Consider the following 22,126-nt stretch of genomic DNA (forward strand, 5'->3'; position numbering starts at 1 on the left):
CATTTGAGACAGATCTGGTGATCGTGGAGGCAAAGACAAGTCTACTCTCTTTAGAGCGAGTTGGCTTACGACAGCGGTATGTGGGCGAGCGTTATCCTGTTGGAAAACATTCCCCGAACTGCTGTTCAAGAATGGCAGCAAAACAGGTCGAATTACCAGACTGATGTACAAATTTACCGTCGTGGGGCGTGAGATAACCACGAGGGTGATCTTGCTGGACCAGAACTAGAAAATCCCTTTTACCACTCTATTAGCAATATCAATGCTGGACCAGAACCAGAAAATCCCTTTTAGCACGCTATTAGCAATATCAACGTGTTTTCAATAAAGTGTACTACCAAGCTTGGGGTACATTATGACTACCACAAAAAATTAAAAATTCAAATTTCGTTAATTATTGCTGACATTTACTCACAACGTCATTTTTACAGAAATACTGACATGTAAGTAAGGTTCTGAACCTGAAAATATTGACTGTCATTTTTTGTGGAAACTGACATCTATTAATAAGACTTAAATTTTTGGGTTAAGTTTAATTGAAAAATTTATAACATTTATCGAATCTGGTAGAAGAATTAATTAAAAACAATATATATATATATATATATATATATATATATATATATATATATATATTCAAAATTTTGAAATGTTAAGCAACTAGCTAGATTACAATACTTACAAAAATTGGACATAAAGTACCCTCCACCCCCTGTTGGTAATGCGATGGTTAATAACCACAGGTTCTGACAACAGGGCAATAAAATTTTTTATTTGTTTAGTGCAGTAAAACATATTGATATACGAGAAAAAGTACCACTACAGCTGTATCTTGAGAAAGTATTTATTCTATCACTCGACTAGTTTAGGCGGTACATTAGTGCCATCCTCAGACCCCAACGCTGCCAAAAGAGTATTTGATTTCCTTGCCGCATTCACTATGGGATTCTTGTTATTGGTACAGTGGACTAGCTTTCATCAGGAGTCTATCAACATGTCGACTGGAGACTGATAGGCACCTAGTGAAAGCTACTCAAAGCTACTAAAAGCTGTACTAATAGCAAGGGTCCCATAGTAAATGCGCCAATGAAATCAAATATTCTTTTGACAGTGATGGAGTCTGAGGATGGCGCTAATGTCCCGCCGAAACTAGTCGTGTGACAGAATAAAGACATTCTCAAGATACAGCTGTAGTGGTACTTTTCTCATATATACAATCAGCAGAAGGCCCTCGTCCATGCACTAAGATGGACATCTATAAAATAAAAAAAAAGAATTGTTGGCTACAGGTAGAACACAATATTGTAAGATTAGTAAATTGATCCACAGATTGATGGGAAAACTTTACTTATAGTTTAGCATGTAAAGTTCCTTCTGGAAACATGCATGCAACATGTCTAATGACAAATTTATATACTCAAAATTGGTAATGGCGCTTTGTTAAATGAGATAAACCAAAATCAAATTGAGGTGGCTTGCTGCTGTGTTCCATTAATATTCTGTATCATGTGCCGTCTCTCCAAAAATGTCGTCATTTCACAAAATAGTCTGCTCACAACGCTGGAAGAACCAGTCTTAGCCGAGGAATGTGTTATAGCCCCCTACATACTGCCTCCTGTAGGGATCGCGAAGACATAATTGTACTAATTACAGGAAGCACAGAGGTATTTAAGCCTTTATCCTTCCCATGATTCGTACACAAATGGAAAGGAAAGCAAACCTAATACGCGATAATATGGCAAGGAGCCTCTACCAGGAATGCCACAGTGGTTCTCAGAGAATGGTCGTACATGAAGAGATCATGTGCCTACCGCCTTCTAAATCTCGGTCGCCAACTCATGATAAAAGCCGATTCTTATTTCATTAATTGCCACAGTTACTGTAATATTTCGGCATTAAGTAAGTTAGTGACGGAAATTCATACAGTTTGCAATGAGATGAGGGGCTCGCTACGAGTTTGAATCTGGTGCTTGTTAGGACATACATTGCTGCATACGAAATGCAGCAAACATACTGAGTTTTTCTTTAAACTTTAGACAAGACCTACAGGGGGTGGACAAAATAATATGAACACCTGACATAGGCACATTAATTATTTTTTGATAAGCAGCTGAGCCACCAATGGCTTTGAGAACAGCTGAACTTCTTAGCAGAATACATACGTAGAATGCTGAATAGATTCCGTAGCAATTTTGGAGGCGGAAATCTGCTCCTCACTTTCCGCTCCTAAACTCCCGATAACGGTTCAATGATGTTAATGTCTGGCGATTGTGTTGGCCACGGAAGATGTTTAATTATACACTCCTGGAAATGGAAAAAAGAACACATTGACACCGGTGTGTCAGACCCACCATACTTGCTCCGGACACTGCGAGAGGGCTGTACAAGCAATGATCACACGCACGGCACAGCGGACACACCAGGAACCGCGGTGTTGGCCGTCGAATGGCGCTAGCTGCACAGCATTTGTGCACCGCCGCCGTCAGTGTCAGCCAGTTTGCCGTGGCATACGGAGCTCCATCGCAGTCTTTAACACTGGTAGCATGCCGCGACAGCGTGGACGTGAACCGTATGTGCAGTTGACGGACTTTGAGCGAGAGCGTATAGTGGGCATGCGGGAGGCCGGGTGGACGTTCCGCCGAATTGCTCAACACGTGGGGCGTGAGGTCTCCACAGTACATCGATGTTGTCGCCAGTGGTCGGCGGAAGGTGCACGTGCCCGTCGACCTGGGACCGGACCGCAGCGACGCACGGATGCACGCCAAGACCGTAGGATCCTACGCAGTGCCGTAGGGGACCGCACCGCCACTTCCCAGCAAATTAGGGACACTGTTGCATTGTTTTTGGCAACAACATGCCAGTTACAGTAACCATTTCTATGTCGGAGAGGTCGAGTAATACATTGAGCCAATGAAGGTAATGATAGGACCAGCTGAATACAACGATATAGCCGCGCAAATCATAACGGAAGCTACCCCACACTTGCCTGCACCAAGGAAGCAGGTCAGATCGTAGGCTTCTTTTGGGGTTCTCAGTACATAAAACCAGCCATTTGTAGTAAAAAATGAAAATGGTAAGTCATCGGACTATACCATATTCTTACAGTCATCAAGCGTTCAGGTTTTATGACAGTGGGAACATTTCTTTCGCAGCTTTGCATTGGCTTCCCTTATTAAGGGTCTCGCAGTTGCAGCCCTTCCATGACTGTTAGCCTTGTGAGCCTCCCGCCGTACTGGTTTTGTCGACAAAATATTCCCCAAGGAGTGTTGAGTTCTGCAGTCACTTTCGCCACAGCAGTTCTATGTTATCTGGCCACAATCATTTAAAATGCTCGTCGGTCTCTGACAGGTAACTTCCGCTTTCGCCCACTATTCCTTCTCGCCGGTGACGTTTTAGCATTTTTGTCTGCGCTGTCATTCCCGTCGATACAGTCGCTCGTGAAACGATAAACAGTTGAGCTGTATCCGTCACAGATGTTCGCGCCACCAACGAGCTGCCCTTTTCAACAGTCTGAGGAATCACGCCATTTCACCAGTCGCTTGTGGTAACCATCACAAAACGAAGCGTATACACTGAATCATAACCTCCAAGACTTGGCATGTCAGCTGTGCAGTGCTGCCGCATCACGGTATTTACACGTACGTTTACACGTACGCAATGGTGCCAACTTTCAACAAGATAAACGACAATGAGGGGAAATAATCGCAACATCAAACAATAATAAATGCAGAGTAATGAAATATCGGGAAAACATTTGTGTAGTAACATGCGTAAGCGATTAACATTGCAAGATTATAGGTTAATTTAAGCACAAGATAAGCCATTGCAAATACGAAATGATTAGGTAGATTAATAAACGGTCGTGTCGTGTGACTGGGGCCTGCCGTAGGGTAGACCGTTCGCCGTGTGCAAGTCTTTCGATTTGACGCTACTTCGGCGACTTGCGCGTCGATGGGGATGAAATGATTATGACAACACAACACCCAGTCCCTGAGCGGAGAAAATCTCCGACCGAGCCGGGAATCGAATCCGGGCCCTTAGGATTGACATTATGTCGCGCTGACCACTCAGCTGCCGGGGGCGGACATTAATAACCGGCCAGAATGTTGAATGCAGGCATGCATTGTGTTGCTCAAGTATCGGATGTCATTTTATGAGTTGGGATTCCACGCCGGTTTCACTTAGTCGGTTAATACAATGCTGGTTATCAACGACGATGGAGTTGTCGTCCGATGATTTCCCATATGTGCTCGAATGGAGAATGATCTGGTCATCGGGAAGGCCAATGCAACACGTCGACAGTCTGTAGAGCATAATGGGTTACAACAGCGTTATGTGGGCGAGAGTTATCATGTTAGAAAACATACACTGGAATACTGTTCGCCGGCAGTTGTGGCCGAGCGGTTCTAGGCGCTTCAGTCAGGAACCGCGCTGCTGCTACGGTCGCAGGTTCGAATCCCGCCTCGGGCATGGATGTGTGTGCTGTCCTTAGGTTAGTTACGTTTAAGTAGTTCTAAGCCTAGGGGACTGATGACTTCAAATGTCCCATAGTGTTTAGACCCATTTGAACCATTTTGAATGCTGTTCATGAATGGCAACACAACAGGCCGAATCACCAGACTGACGTACAGATTTGTAGTCAGGGTGCTTGGGGTAACCACGAGCGTGTTCCTGCAGTCACACGAAATCGCGCCCCAGATCATAATTCCAAGTATATGTCCAGTTTACCTAGCACGCAGACAGGTTGGTTCTAAGTCCTCGGCTTGCCTCCTTCTAAGTAACACACGGCCATCGCTGGCACCGAGAAAGAACCAGCTTTCAGCAGCAAACACAATAGAGCTAAATTCGGCCCTGACATGGGCTCTTGCTTGATGCCACTGAAGTCGCACATGGCGGTGTTCTGCGTCCAGTGTAATCCACGCTAGAGGGCATCTATCTCGGAGCTGGCCTTGAAGTAACCGATTTTTAGCAGTTACTTGTGTCACGTGGTGGCAACTGCTGCTCAAATCGCTGCTGCAGATGCAGTACGATGCACCAGAGCCACACACCGAACACGATGGTCTTCCCTCTCGGTAGCGCCACAAGGCCGTCCGGAGTCTGCTCTTGTTGGGACCGTACGTTCATTTGACCATCGCTGCCAGCAATCCCAGTAGCTGCATTCCTGCCAAGTCTTTTTTGCAATACTGCACGATCTCGTTCAAACTCAATGAGATGTTGATAATGGCCTCTTTGACGCTTAATAGGAACTCACCACGTCCAGTCTCAAAGGTAACTATTTAAAGCAAACCTGACTTCCAATCTCATACCGGCGCCACTAGAGCCACTCTTATGCGAATAGCGAGAAATTTGAGTAGACATCATCTTGCACATGTAGAAACACGCCTACCAACTTTTGTTTATGTCGCACAAGTCCTTCTTGGTGTTGCGACCTTTTTTTCTACCGATGTACGAGGGCAGTTCAATAAGTAATGCAACACATTTTTTTCTCGGCCAATTTTGGTTGAAAAAACCGGAAATTTCTTGTGGAATATTTTCAAACATTCCCGCTTCGTCTCGTATAGTTTCATTGACTTCCGACAAGTGGCAGCGCTGTACGGAGCTGTTAAAATGGTGTCTGTAACGGACGTGCGTTGCAAACAACGGGCAGTGATCGAGTTTCTTTTGGCGGAAAACCAGGGCATCTCAGATATTCATAGGCGCTTGCAGAATGTCTACGGTGAGCTGGCAGTGGACAAAAGCACGGTGAGTCGTTGGGCAAAGCGTGTGTCATCATCGCCGCAAGGTCAAGCAAGACTGTCTGATCTCCCGCGTGCGGGCCGGCCGTGCACAGCTGTGACTCCTGCAATGGCGGAGCGTGCGAACACACTCGTTCGAGATGATCGACGGATCACCATCAAACAACTCAGTGCTCAACTTGACATCTCTGTTGGTAGTGCTGTCACAATTGTTCACCAGTTGGGATATTCAAAGGTTTGTTCCCACTGGGTCCCTCGTTGTCTAACCGAACACCATAAAGAGCAAAGGAGAACCATCTGTGCGGAATTGCTTGCTCGTCATGTGGCTGAGGGTGACAATTTCTTGTCAAACATTGTTACAGGCGATGAAACATGGGTTCATCACTTCGAACCTGAAACAAAACGGCAATCAATGGAGTGGCGCCACACTCACTCCCCTACCAAGAAAAAGTTTAAAGCCATACCCTCAGCCGGTAAAGTCATGGTTACAGTCTTCTGGGACGCTGAAGGGGTTATTCTGTTCGATGTCCTTCCCCATGGTCAAACGATCAACTCTGAAGTGTATTGTGCTACTCTTCAGAAATTGAAGAAACGACTTCAGCGTGTTCGTAGGCACAAAAATCTGAACGAATTTCTCCTTTTTCATGACAACGCAAGACCTCACACAAGTCTTCGCACCCGAGAGGAGCTCACAAAACTTCAGTGGACTGTTCTTCCTCATGCACCCTACAGCCCCGATCTCGCACCTTCGGATTTTCATATGTTTGGCCCAATGAAGGACGCAATCCGTGGGAGGCACTACGCGGATGATGAAGAAGTTATTGATGCAGTACGACGTTGGCTCCGACATCGACCAGTGGAATGGTACCGTGCAGGCATACAGGCCCTCATTTCAAGGTGGCGTAAGGCCGTAGCATTGAATGGAGATTACGTTGAAAAATAGTGTTGTGTAGCAAAAAGATTGGGAAATAACCTGGTGTATTTCAATGCTGAATAAAACAACCCCTGTTTCAGAAAAAAAATGTGTTGCATTACTTCTTGAACTGCCCTCTTCATATTACGAGGGCATTTCGAAAAATAAGATACAATGGCTCGCAGTCCTTAAATAGGACATTTATTTAGAAAACGACAGTTACATCTTATTAACTGGATTATTTCTTATTTTTCGACATAATCACCCCCGTTATCCAAACATTTGTTAAGTCGGTGCACGAGCTTTTGTATCCCACAGTCATAGAAGGTTGCCGCCTGTTGTCGGAACCACATTTCAACTTCATCTTTGATCTCTTCATCAAAAGGTCAGCGGCCCCCGGATATGATTTTCCACCAAGATATGACTTCAGGTAATGGAAGACATGGAAGTCGGTGGGCGCAGCGTCCGGGCTGTATGGTGGATGGTCCAATACGTCTCATTTGAATTGTTTGAATACTGCTTTGGTTACGAGCGCTGTGTGAGGCAGAGCGTTGTCATGAAGCAGCCGGACTCCACTTGTCAGCATTCCCCTGCGTTTGTTTTGAATTGCCCTTCGAAGAATGGTTCAAATGGCTCTGAGCACTATGGGACTTAACATCTGTGGTCATCAGCCCCTAGAACTTAGAACTACTTAAACCTAACTAACCTAAGGACATCACACACATCCATGCCCGAGGCAGGTTTCGAACCTGCGACCGTAGCAGTCGCGCGGTTCCGGACGCCCTTCGAAGACGTTTTAAAGTCTGGCAATATGCAGCAACATTAATTGTCGTTCCAGGAGGCATAAATTCCAACAGAAGAATGCCTTGTCTGTACCAAAAAACAGAAGCCACGATTTTCTTCGCTGAAATCGATGTTTTGCATGTCTTGGCTTTTGGTGAATTCGAATGACGCCATTGCATTGATTGTTGCTTGGATTCAGGTGTGTGGTGATAAACCCACGTCTCGTCTCCTGTCACAATGTGATCAAGGAACTCATCACCTGCTTCAGCATAGCGTGTGAGGAAGTCGAGTGCAAAGCACATCCTTTTCTTTTTGTCTTCTTCCGTTAACAGTTTTGGAAACCAGTGCGCACACAATTTCCTGTACCCTAACTTGACAGTCACAACGTCATAAAGAGTTGTCATTGACACGTCCGGTACGATCTGAAGCAGATCTTTCAATGTGAGACGTCCATTCGCACGAATTGCTTCCTCCATTCTCCAAAGAAGGCCATTAGAGATCACAGATGGCCGACCTTTTCTTTGTACGTCTTGAACATCGGTCCTACCTTCAGAGAAATGACAACACCATTTCGTTACATTTTGTCGACTCATAATGTTCCCATAAACAGAAACAATTTCTTTGTGAATATCCGCTGGTCGCTGACCTTTTGCATGAAGAAAACGTATGACGGAGCGCACTTCGCATTTGGCGGGATTCTGAATAGGTGCAGCCATTTTAAACACGACCTACTCCAACTAGAAGCAACGTTCAACTGCCGAACGACCGCGAGGAGAAAGCTAACGGTTCAAGGTTAACACCAGTGTTGCCAACTTGCTCGCCAAGACTCTTCTGTTCCTCTGGCGTACGGTGTATCTTTACTTTCTGAAATACCCTCGTATTTTGTCTGCCCCCTCCATTCACGAGAAGCCTCTTTTTGGATCTGGCAACCTTAAACAAACAACATAGTTACGTATGACAGCCCAATTTCACCCCGAGTGCTTAGTTTCCAGAGGGCGAGCGAGTGGTCACGCAGGTGCTCGCCTAGCAACCTCCTGAACTGGCCTGCACTGGAGAGGCGGTACTCACCGCTGAGCTGCTGGAAGACGAGCAGCGCGAGCGAGAGGGCCAGCGGGATGAGCACGGGCCTGCGCAGCAGCGCCCTCCGGCTGAAGGGACTGCCCTCCTGGGCGGCCGACGCGCCCTTGCTGGGGGCTTTCTTCTCCTTCTCCTTCTCTGGTGCTGCCGCCTCCTGGAACAAACCCCGCCCACACTTTATAGAAGCGGTTGCAACAGGACTCTGTGTGACATGGGGTGGGGTAGAGTGGGGTGCACTGGGGTGGGGTGGGGCAGGGTGGAGTGCACTTTTCCTCAAGCTCTATGGCATACATGAGATTGACACAGAACTACCTCCAGGACCATACATTCAACACGTGATCTGGGAATGGCATCTCTACTTGATGCCAGCTGGCTTTACATGTGGCCCCATAGTTGATCCTATCCTACTTGATCCCATACTACATATTCTATACACAGCAGACCTACCACAGACTCCACTCTATGGCATCATACATGAGACTGACACAGAACTACCTCCAGGACCACACATTCAACACGAGATCTGGGAATGGCATCTCTCCTCGATGTCGGCTGGCTTTCCACGTGGCCCCATAGTTGATCCCATCCTACTTGATCCCGTCCTACATATTCTATGCACAGCAGACCTACCACAGACTCCACGTGTACAGCTGGTGTTGTATGCTGATAACACAGTGCTCTACACCAAGAGTGACTCCACACATCTGGTTGGTTGCTGGCTTCAGAGGACGGTCGAGAGCCTCACTGACTGGGCAGAAAAATGGTGACCAGTGTTCAACACTAAAAAGACACGAGCCATCATTATCACATGCCTGTCATACCAACGTATTGATAGCTGTCGTGAAATGTAGCACCTCTATCCAGTGGAGTAAAACTCATCGCTACTCAATTTCACATTGGTCAGAAGATTTATGAGGCTTCCGTAACTCAAATTTCAAAAAATGGAGACAGAAGTCCAGTACCAGTTTGCCCGTTTAACTTTAACAACAGCACAAAGTCAATTTGATGGCAATATTGCCTGTCACAACAAGAACTAAATATCTTGGCATCACACTCCATCGCGCTCTAGCTCATAAAAAACATCTGCAAAACACATCAATCAATGTAAAAAACCGCAACAACATCATCCAGAGGCTGTGTGGCACAACCCGGGGGTGGATTCAAAAAATGGTTCAAATGGTTCTAAGCACTATGGGAATTAACATGTGAGGTCATCAGTCCCCTAGACTTAGAACTATGTAAACCTAACCAACCTAAGGACATCACACACATCCATGCCCGAGGCAGGATTCGAACCTGCGACCCAAGCAGCCCAGTGGTTCCACAATGAAGCGCCTAGAACCGCCTGCCCACAGTGGCCAGCATGGTTTCAATGGAGACGTTGTATATATCTGCTCTTGCACTGGATTTTTTCGGCTGCAGAGTATTGTTCTTCAGTGTGGCGTAATACTTGAAACAACAGCCTCATCAATGCACAGCTCAACAACACGATGCGCATGATTACTGGTACAATCAGACCATTTCCTGTCTACTGGCTTCCCCTGCTAAGCAATATCTACCAAACACAGACTCACAGAACTGAGACCCTGCTTAGAGATTACCAAAATACACTCCTGGAAATTGAAATAAGAACACCGTGAATTCATTGTCCCAGGAAGGGGACACTTTATTGACACATTCCTGGGGTCAGATACATCACATGATCACACTGACAGAACCACAGGCACATAGACACAGGCAACAGAGCATGCACAACGTCGGCACTAGTACAGTGTATATCCACCTTTCGCAGCAATGCAGGCTGCTATTCTCCCATGGAGACGATCGTAGAGATGCTGGATGTAGTCCTGTGGAACGGATTGCCATGCCATTTCCACATGGCACCTCAGTTGGACCAGCGTTCGTGCTGGACGTGCAGACCGCGTGAGACGACGATTCATCCAGTCCCAAACATGCTCAATGGGGGACAGATCCGGAGATCTTGATGGCCAGGGTAGTTGACTTACACCTTCTAGAGCACGTTGGGTGGCACGGGATACATGCGGACGTGCATTGTCCTGTTGGAACAGCAAGTTCCCTTGCCGGTCTAGGAATGGTAGAACGATGGGTTCGATGACGGTTTGGATGTACCGTGCACTATTCAGTGTCCCCTCGACGATCACCAGTGGTGTACGGCCAGTGTAGGAGATCGCTCCCCACACCGTGATGCCGGGTGTTGGCCCTGTGTGCCTCGGTCGTATGCAGTCCTCATTGTGGCGCTCACCTGCACGGCGCCAAACACGCATACGACCATCATTGGCACCAAGGCAGAAGCGACTCTCATCGCTGAAGACGACACGTCTCCATTCGTCCCACCATTCACGCCTGTCGCGACACCACTGGAGGCGGGCTGCACGATGTTGGGGCGTGAGCGGAAGACGGCCTAACGGTGTGCGGGACCGTAGCCCAGCTTCATGGAGACGGTTGCGAATGGTCCTCGCCGATACCCCAGGAGCAACAGTGTCCCTAATTTGCTGGGAAGTGGCGGTGCGGTCCCCTACGGCACTGCGTAGGATCCTACGGTCTTGGCGTGCGTCCGTGCGTCGCTGCGGTCCGGTCCCAGGTCGACGGGCACGTGCACCTTCTGCCGACCACTGGCGACAACGTCGATGTACTGTGGAGACCTCACGCCCCACGTGTTGAGCAATTCGGCGGTACGTCCACCCGGCCTCCCGCATGCCCACTATACACCCTCGCTCAAAGTCCGTCAACTGCACATACGGTTCACGTCCACGCTGTCGCGGCATGCTACCAGTGTTAAAGACAGCGATGGAGCTCCGTATGCCACGGCAAACTGGCTGAGACTGACGGCGGCGATGCACAAATGCTGCGCAGCTAGCGCCATTCGACGGCCAACACCGCGGTTCCTGGTGTGTCCGCTGTGCCGTGCGTGTGATCATTGCTTGTACAGCCCTCTCGCAGTGTCCGGAGCAAATATGATGGGTCTGACACACCGGTGTCAATGTGTTCTTTTTTCCATTTCCAGTAGTGTATACAAGAGAAGGAACTACCCACGCATCACGATATATCTGACTTAAGAAAAAAATAGGCTCCGTTCCTGACACCAGCTACTACCGTATGGTGAGGAGTTGGCTACAAGTAACTGCCAACACATCGGAAATTACCAAGAACACGAATGGTTCGAGAAGTATTGTGGGTGTCGAACTTGACAGGAGATTGTGGGTCAAATCAAATAGAATCCGTACTGGACGTGTTCGGTGCTCCGACTCACTCTATAAACGTATTGTGAAGTCTCCGAGTTGTGACTGTGGTGCACTGAATCAATCTGTCAGACATATGAGAGAGGAATGCGTCCTACCATGCCACGTGGAACGATGTTATGAATGCCAGTGCCACAGCGGTAGAATGGAATAAGCACTCCGTCTTCAGGTAACAAGTGGCCCATCGGGACCATCCGACTGCCGTGTCATCCTCAGCTAAGGATGCGGATAGGAGGGGCCTGTGGTCAGCACACCGCTCTCCTGATCGTTACGATGGTTTTCTTTGACTGGAGCCGCTACTATTCGGTCGAGTAGCTCCCAATTGGCATCACGAGGCTGAGTGCACCCCCAAAAATGGCAACAGCGCACGGTAGCCCGGATGGTCACCCATCCAAGTACCGGCCACGCCCGACAGCGCTTAACTTCGGTGATCTGACGGGAACCGGTGTATCTACTGTGGCAAGGCCGTTGCCGGTGGAATGGGATAGAAGCACAAATATTAGTATTTAGTCGATTAATTTTTGTTTTACGCAGTGACATTCATTACATTTTGTGAATGTACTGCGTGTATGTGCCATACGAATGATGATCAGAGAACTACAAAGATGTCTCTGCCCAGTCCACACCGTCATCGATACCACCTCATCTCACCTGACGATCTTCAAATGGCTCACCCGACTGCTTCTAGAGTAGGTGACAGTATATAATCAATCTGAAACCTTCCAGGACTCTTCCATGTACAGTCGGCCTGCTTAGCTGAGTGGCGATGTGTTTGCCTACCATTCACTGGGCCCAGGTTCAATTCCTAGTCGGGTTGGAGATGTTCTCCGCTCGTGGACTGGGTGTCGTGTTGACCCCATTATCACTAACGCCCAAGTCGCCCAATGTGACGTCACTTGAAATAAGACTTTCTTCCATGTACACAGTCTTCTTTCAGGATTCTCAGAGTGTGGGTGATGATTTAATTAAGCTCTGTGCAAAATTCTAGCAAGTGGATTTCTCTTTCATTTTTTCCCCCCAGTCCATATTCTCACATTATTTTACTTCGTTTCCTTTATCTATTACCGAAATCCAGTCCTCCATCATAATTAAATCTTCCTCTCACTTAAGTATCCGAATAATTACTTTTGTCTTATCATACATTCTTTCATACTCTTTATCATCTGCAGAGTTAGTTGGCATGTAAACTTATACTACTGTGGTGAACATTCGCTTCATGTCTATCTTTGCCATAATAATGTGTTCACTATGCTGTTCGTAGTGGTTTATCTGCGTTCCTATTTTTTTATTCATTATTAAACCTACTCCGGCATTACACCTATTTGATAACCCTTTACTGATCTGACCAGAAGTCCTGTTCATCCTACCGCCAAACTCCAGTAATTCTCACTGTAACTTTCTTCAAAGTATCCATTTTCTTTTTTAAATTCTCTAACCTATCAACCTGATTCGGGGATCTAACATTCCAAGCTCCGACCCATAGGAAGCCAGGTTTGTTTTTCTTGATGACGACTTCCTCCTGAGTCGTCCCCAAATGGAGATGAAAGTGGGGGAATATTTTACGTCCGGAATATTTTTCTCAAGAAGATGCCATCATCATTAAGCCATACAGTAGACAGCCAAAAACACTTGCAGGATAAAATTTATTTATTAAAATTCTTGACCAAGGTTTCGGTACATATAAATATACCTTCATCAGAAGTAAAACTTCCTGAACAGAAAGACACATTCATTAGAAAAGCCATATCAACGAAAGTGAGAAACAGAAGCTTAAGTAACGGTGAAATTACTACAGTAATGTAGGCACAAAATCATTAGTACTTACTAAAATTACATCATGCAATGGAGAATAATAAAAACAATTATGCCAAAGGCGTCGTCATTAATTAAAACATCATCTCCATTTGTACAACATGTGTAATGGGCACAGAGTCAAAGCGAACAGTATTAGCAGCATTACTTCACTTATGAACTATTGAGACACGAGTGTGAAAGCACTAGGGCAGATGGTTTCGCCGAGAGAGGGCACTTGCATGTGCCAGACTCGCGCATATTAAAATCCATAAATACATACATAAGCGCATCAAAAAATTATTAAAGGCTGTGTTAATTCAAACTCTGTCTTAATAAGTAAAACGTATCAGGCCAATTAAAGACATTTATGTAAAATAGAAATATAGAACCAATTTATCTGTATCCTAGTGTCAAACGGATAAAGCTTGCGCTTGGAACATCTGACGAGAGAGGGCACTAGTGTAATGCGCGAGAGTCTCGCGTAACGTAGGCAGTGAAATACATACTAGCGAAACAACCAAAAATGTTATAATAAAACGAAAACATCTGTCATTATGAATAAAACATTCGAAACAAAATTTTTTTAGACAGTTTCAAACCCCTCATTGCCTTAATGTAACATAGTCTGGCTGACTAGTAGTTATTTTCTTGCTTGTTAATGCCGGTGAAATGCGCTTTTCCTGTCTTGTTGGGATTCTACGTATTGTGATGTTTGTTTGTTATGAATTTCAATGTGTATATATGGTTAAATGACTACTATGTTTTATTCATAATGACAGATGTTTTCGTTTTATTATAACATTTTTGGTTGTTTCGCTAGTATGTATTTCACTGCCTACGTTACGCGAGACTCTCGCGCATTACACTAGTGCCCTCTCTCGTCAGATGTTCCAAGCGCAAGCTTTATCCGTTTGACACTAGGATACAGATAAATTGGTTCTATATTTCTATTTTACATAAATGTCTTTAATTGGCCTGATACGTTTTACTTATTAAGACAGAGTTTGAATTAACACAACCTTTAATAATTTTTTGATGCGCTTATGTATGTATTTATGGATTTTAATATGCGCGAGTCTGGCACATGCAAGTGCCCTCTCTCGGCGAAACCATCTGCCCTAGTGCTTTCACACTCGTGTCTCAATAGTTCATAAGTGAAGTAATGCTGCTAATACTGTTCGCTTTGACCCTGTGCCCATTACACATGTTGTACAAATGGAGATGAAGTTTTAATTACTGACGACGCCTTTGGCATAATTGTTTTTATTATTCTCCATTGCATGATGTAATTTTAGTAAGTACTAATGATTTTGTGCCTACATTACTGTAGTAATTTCACCGATATTAAGGTTCTGTTTCTCACTTTCGTTGATATGGCTTTTCTAATGAATGTGTCTTTCTGTTCAGGAAGTTTTACTTCTGATGAAGGTATATTTATATGTACCGAAACCTTGGTCAAGAATTTTAATAAAAAAATTTTATCCTGCAACTGTTTTTGGCTGTCATCCTTTATTGTGAAGAATTTTAACAGTTGCTGCCGCCGCCATGTTTAAAATCATGCCATACAGTAGACCTGCATTCCCTCAGGGGAAAAAATAACAGCTGTAATTTCCACTGCTCTCACTCATTCCCAGTAACAGCACAGAAATTATTGTTGTCGAACGTTACAATGTCGCCAGCAGAGATCAAGCCGTTATAAGGCCCAAATGTGGACACACCCAAATTAATGTCCACTAATAATTGTCTGGATATTTTTGATCAGATAGGGAATTTGGCGACATCAGACCGACATCAGCTCAGGAGTCAGTACAGCTAAATACCACTTCTAAACATGGGACGTATCAGCAGCCTAGGGGTAGCCTAGGGGTATCCTGTCAGAACAGTTATACACTAAGGACGAAAGTAACTTTCGCACGATGTGTTTCTGCCAAGCAGTGTAGCTCGATGAAACTTGTACCATACATAGAAAGAACTGCAACAGCGCTGCACAAAAGGTACCTGAGAGAAATACGCAATGAATCGAACAGAAATGAGACTTTTATTCAAAGGATAATAATACTAAAGTTATCAAGATTTATGATAATCCTCTGGCCATTACAAAAGGAGCAACATGGTTCTTAACTGGGTTTGTGATCGCCATCGACGGCAGTGCATGTCCTGCAACGTGCTCCCAAGCTGCCATGAGACGGATGAGTTCTGCTGCATCACTGCAGTTGACAACTGGTCAATGGTCTTTGCTGCATGTTGAGGTACTGCAATACGCCCCACCCCCCTCCTCAACGCCTCTCACAAGTGCTCGTGGGTTTTAAGTCGGGGTAACTGGTAGGCTAATCCGTTCGACGAAACCATAGACAACAAGAAAACATGGCACACCCTGACATTTGACAACAAAATAACACACAGAATGGGAAACATTATGAGGAAACAATGTATAAATGTGGCGCATAAAACAGTCAATAGACTGTGGAAAAGATTAAAGATATCTGTCACCATCAAAGACAAATTCAACAAAGGAGGTATGTACCAGCTAACCTTCAAAGACTGTGATTCAGTATACATCGCAGAGGCAGGAAGAAATTTCAGGATAAGATACTCAGAACATTTAAAAGCACTGAAAAGTGACAGCACACAGTCCACATTTGCAGACCACCTCATCAAAACTAACGACCACCCAAGTGGTATAGAAACATACCTACAAATCCTAAAACACAGTAACCATCTTCCAATTTTTAACAACAGAAGGAAATTACCACATCCAAAAAGCTGTCACACAGGGTAAAAAAGTTATCAGTGACCAAACAATACTATGTAATAAAACACTATTCAACACTCTAAACGAGTTACCAGACAACACAAAATAACACACACACACATACACACACACACGCAGAATGGAAACAACGGAACAGATTCAAAGTTCCGGACGTCAAACGAAAACAAAACAGTAAACAAACAACAGTCGGAAACGTATCCAGAGACCTAAATATGTGCAGTGAAACATGTGTCCAAGGCAAACCAAAATAAAAGGACGCAATATTTACAAACGAGGAGGAGAAAACGTGAGTAAACACTTTCAAAATACAAAACATAATCTGTGAATAACAAACTATACGAAATAGTTCGCCACACCTAAGCTTCATAAAACTTTTACAGATGTCCACATTTTCAGCTCAGCTACACAAAAAAACGTCTGTTTTAGAAAAACAAACTTGTCATACCTAAGGACTAGAGAAATTCTACAATGGTAAGGCCAAACACAGGCATATTCATCGAATTTTACCAGAACACAAATTTTAAACATTGGATAATAAACAAAAAATTCAATACAGATGACTTTCTAACATCCCTCATGTTCTGCAGATGACTTGTGTGCTAATTTCGACCTGTGGTTGATTTTGGTTGGGAGTCACAGAAAACACTATGTAAAATAAAAGATAAAGCACACATACAATTTAACCTAAAAATAACCTGTACGTATGTATTTCAGGTCAATAATGAAAAACCCACTGAGGATGCCACAACTGTGGTCATTAAACAAAATATTAATTTGTTTACTTGCAAAAGGGCGGACCCATCCTTAATTTATTGTTATGAATATCCTCCATTTCCATGTTCCTCCACCTGCGCCTTTCGATACGGTCGCACATTGTCATCCATAAAAATCAAGTCATTGCTGAATGCACCCCTGATAAAATGCACCCCTGATAAAATGCACATAGGCAAGGAGTACAGTGTCACAGTGAAGTTGATTGGTGAGTGTATGGTGTTCATAGATTTGGAGGTCACTAATCCAATGCAACATTACGCCTCCCCACACCATAACAGCTGACCCACCAAAACAATCATGTTCGACAATGCTGGACATACCGTTAAATGGCGAGGGGTGGGAACAGGTAATGCACCCAGGAACTGCATGGAAATGATAGTTTTGGATGTCCAGGTGTTGTGCTGTGGGGAGCCATAATGTTGCATTGGTGAAGTGACCTTCCGATCTTTGATCACGGCACAGTTACCACTCAGTCTTGTTGTGATACTGTATTCTTCCCTCCCTCCGTGTGTCTTTTCAGGGGTGCATTCAGCAATGGCTTCATTTTTATGGATGACCGTGCATGACCACATCAAATGATGCAAGTGGAGGAGCTGTTGGTACTACAAATATTCAGCGAATGGACTGGCCTACTCATTCCCTTGACTACAATCCCCCATCAAGAACACATGGGATGCACTGCAGAGATACATTGCAGGACATCCACATGAGCCAACGACAATCCAGCAGCTGGTGCTGTAATGGAAAGCCCTACCAAAAGAACTCTTTACCAAACTTGTGGCCAGCATGGGAGGGCATTGCAGAGCATGCACTGCCATATGTAGTGATCACACACCCTCTTGAGGACCAAGTCCAGTCTGTTGTAATGTCCAGGAGACCATAATAAATCGCAGTGACTTCATTATAATTATTGTCTTTCAATAAAATGTAATTTCTGTTAATCTCATAGCGTATTTCTTTCAATTACCTTTTATACTGCACTGTAACAGATTTTTCTATATATGGTCCAAGTTTCATCGAACTATGTTACTTACCAACGACACATCACGCAAAAGTTACTTTCGCCCTTAAGTTTTGCAAGCCAACAGCCTTGACACAGTAGTAACACTACGCTGGTTCCCATCAGAACACAGAAGTTAAGCACTGTCAGGCTGGGCCACCGTCCGGGTCTGCCGAGTGCTGTTGGCAAGCGGGGTGAAGCCAATTGAGGAGCTACTTGACTGAGAAGTAGCGGCACCAGTCACAAAAAACTGACAACAGCCGGAAGAGCACTGTGCTGACCACATGCCCCTCCATATCTGCATCCAGTGACACTTTAGGGCTGATGATGGCATAGCGGCCAGTCGGTTCGGATGGTGTTTGTTTGTTTTAAGTTTCGCCTACCACGGCGCTAGCTCGCAGGTGGATGGGGAAGCGACAGTGCGAGATTTCGGAGTACTGAGACAGAAATTTCATCTACTTTTAAACAGGGCACGACAAGACCCGTGTCGAGTAAAGCAGAAGTGATTTCGGGCGTTCCCCAAGGTAGTGTTATAGGCCCTTTGTTGTTCCTTATCTATATAAACGATTTGGGAGACAATCTGAGCAGCCGTCTAAGGTTGTTTGCAGGTGACGCTGTCGTTTATCGACTAATGAAGTCACCAGAAGATCAAAACAAATTGCAAAACGATTTAGAAAAAAATATCTGAATGGTGCGAAAGTTGGCAGTTGACCCTAAATAACGAAAAGTGTGAGGTCATCCACATGAGTGCTAAAAGGAATTCGCTAAACTTCCGTTACATGATAAATCAGTCTAATCTAAAAGCTGTAAATTCAACTAAATACCTAGGTATTACAATTACGAACAACTTAAATTGGAAGGAACACATAGAAAACGTTGTGGGGAAGGCTAACCAAAGACTGCATTTTATTGGCAGGACACTAAGATAATTTAACAGATCTACTAAGGAGACTGCCTACACTACGCTTGTCCGTCCGGTTTTACAATACTGCTGTGTGGTGTGGGATCCTAACAAGATAGGACTGACGGAATACATCGAAAAAGTTCAAAGAAAGGCAGCACGTTTTGCATTATCGCGAAATATGGAACAGAGTGTCACTGAAATGATACAGGATTTCGGCTGGACGTCATTAAAAGAAAGGCGTTTTTCGTTGCGACGGAATATTCTCACGAAATTCCAATCACCAACTTTCTCCTCCGAATGCGAAAATATTTTGTTGAGACCGACCTGCAGGGGGGGGGGGGGGGGGGGAACGATCACCACGATAAAATAAGGGAAATCTGAGCTCGTACGGAAAGATATAGGTGTTCGTTCTGTCTTTACGACATTGGAATAATAGAGAATTATGAAGGTGGTTCAATGAACCCTCTGCCAGGCACTTAAATGTGATTTGCAGAGTATCCATGTAGATGTAGATATAGAGACAGAAGAGGCGGCGTACCTGGTGCGTGCCGTTGTACGGAGGCGGCGTGTCGTCACTGAGGGTGAACACGCCGCTGCTGACGCCGCCGCCGTCTGACTTGACCGCCGTGAGCGCCATTGGTGGCTCCGGAGACGCGGCAGGGTCGCCACCTGTGCAAAACCATAAAACGCTGCCTCAGGCACTCTGCACCTGCAGTATATACATGCATTGCTGGCAGATCATCGACGCTGATTGCGATTTCATCGTCGACGTGTAAACGTCAATGGTCGATTGTTTTTAACCACAATGAATGTTTAGAATGCCCCAAAAGGCTACATACATACACATTTAATGTCATATAATTCTTAATTAACAAAGACCTGTGAGACAGGCGAAATACCCTCAGACTTCCGGAAGAATGTAAGACGGCAGGTGCTGACAGATGTGAATACTACCGAACTATCAGTTTAATAAGCGGCGCTTGCAAATTAATGACACGTATCATTTACAGAAAAATGGAAAAGGTAGTAGAGGCTGACCTTGGGAAAGATCAGTTCGAGTTCTGGAGAAATGTGGTAAACGTGAGGGAATACTGACCCTACGACTTGGCTTGGAAGCCAACTTGAAGAGTTATGTGAATGTATGGAGTATGTTCTATCGGACACGTCCGGAAGGACAGACCCCATGTGGAATCTGCAGCTGTGATACATATTACGTAAATTGAAGGTGGATGGGAGAGAAAGGAAAGGAAAGGGACTATTGACGTCAGCTGCATTGGAATATGATGCAGAATGAGCGGCGACGAGCGAAAATATGTGCCACAGCGGAATTCGAACCATGGATCTCCTATTTAGTTGGCAGTTGCATTAACCACTGTGCCACCCGCACAAAGCGTTTATCATAGTTGCATGGACTATCTCGGCATGCCTACCCGCCGATCCCTTTCCTTTCTTTTCTTCCCCCCCCCCCCTCCCTAACCTTCAAATTACAAAATGTATTTACGACAGTTGTGGATTCCCCGTGTTGTTTTAACTTTCGGACAAGTCCGAAAGAACAGAGGCCACGCTTTCATATAACTGAGTCGCCTCGATGCGCAATGAATCCATGACCTTCACTGCGGATACACAGTTTCGTCCGACCTCCTCTGGAACTCTCAGAGTAGCGAGCGCGGAGCACATGGAGGGCGACTGCGGGTAGGTGGCGCTAGGTGAGGCTGCGGGACGGCGGGGAGGCGTGCCGAGGTAGTCCGCGCACTGCGCTAAAACTGTGTCCTGGTGGCACAGTGGTTGATGCAACTACACTCCTGGAAATTGAAATAAGAACACCGTGATTTCATTGTCCCAGGAAGGGGAAACTTTATTGACACATTCCTGGGGTCAGATACATCACATGATCACACTGACAGAACCACAGGCACATAGACACAGGCAACAGAGCATGCACAATGTCGGCACTAGTACAGTGTATATCCACCTTTCGCAGCAATGCAGGCTGCTATTCTCCCATGGAGACGATCGTAGAGATGCTGGATGTAGTCCTGTGGAACGGCTTGCCATGCCATTTCCACCTGGCGCCTCAGTTGGACCAGCGTTCGTGCTGGACGTGCAGACCGCGTGAGACGACGCTTCATCCAGTCCCAAACATGCTCAATGGGGGACAGATCCGGAGATCTTGCTGGCCAGGGTAGTTGACTTACACCTTCTAGAGCACGTTGGGTGGCACGGGATACATGCGGACGTGCATTGTCCTGTTGGAACAGCAAGTTCTCTTGCCGGTCTAGGAATGGTAGAACGATGGGTTCGATGACGGTTTGGATGTACCGTGCACTATTCAGTGTCCCCTCGACGATCACCAGTGGTGTACGGCCAGTGTAGGAGATCGCTCCCCACACCGTGATGCCGGGTGTTGGCCCTGTGTGCCTCGGTCGTGTGCAGTCCTGATTGTGGCGCTCACCTGCACGGCGCCAAACACGCATACGACCATCATTGGCACCAAGGCAGAAGCGACTCTCATCGCTGAAGACGACACGTCTCCATTCGTCCCTCCATTCACGCCTGTCGCGACACCACTGGAGGCGGGCTGCACGATGTTGGGGCGTGAGCGGAAGACGGCCTAACGGTGTGCGGGACCGTAGCCCAGCTTCATGGAGACGGTTGCGAATGGTCCTCGCCGATACCCCAGGAGCAACAGTGTCCCTAATTTGCTGGGAAGTGGCGGTGCGGTCCCCTACGGCTCTGCGTAGGATCCTACGGTCTTGGCGTGCATCCGTGCGTCGCTGCGGTCCGGTCCCAGGTCGACGGGCACGTGCACCTTCCGCCGACCACTGGCGACAACATCGATGTACTGTGGAGACCTCACGCCCCACGTGTTGAGCAATTCGGCGGTACGTCCACCCGGCCTCCCGCATGCCCACTATACACCCTCGCTCAAAGTCCGTCAACTGCACATACGGTTCACGTCCACGCTGTCGCGGCATGCTACCAGTGTTAAAGACTGCGATGGAGCTCCGTATGCCACGGCAAACTGGCTGACACTGACGGCGGCGGTTCAAATGGCTCTGAGCACTATGGGACTCAACATCTTAGGTCATAAGTCCCCCAGAACTTAGAACTAC

General features: G+C 45.9%; 1 protein-coding gene and 1 pseudogene across 1 annotated transcript in view; both read right to left on the bottom strand.

The window, feature by feature from the left end:
* The window catches only part of LOC126093714 (facilitated trehalose transporter Tret1-2 homolog), a 138,236-nt gene that overhangs the window by 19,882 nt on the left and 96,228 nt on the right, over nt 1-22,126 (bottom strand). Inside the window, exons 7-8 of the mRNA XM_049908741.1 lie at nt 16,714-16,736; nt 8,500-8,632 (exon numbers count right to left, since the gene is read on the bottom strand). Of these exons, the coding sequence (XP_049764698.1) occupies nt 8,500-8,632; nt 16,714-16,736 (156 nt within the window). The remainder of the gene's footprint in view (nt 1-8,499; nt 8,633-16,713; nt 16,737-22,126) is intronic.
* LOC126102331 (5S ribosomal RNA) lies at nt 12,124-12,241 on the bottom strand (annotated as a pseudogene).

The sequence above is a fragment of the Schistocerca cancellata genome, chromosome 1, assembly GCF_023864275.1.
Source record: "Schistocerca cancellata isolate TAMUIC-IGC-003103 chromosome 1, iqSchCanc2.1, whole genome shotgun sequence".
In the NCBI taxonomy this organism is placed as follows: domain Eukaryota; kingdom Metazoa; phylum Arthropoda; class Insecta; order Orthoptera; family Acrididae; genus Schistocerca; species Schistocerca cancellata.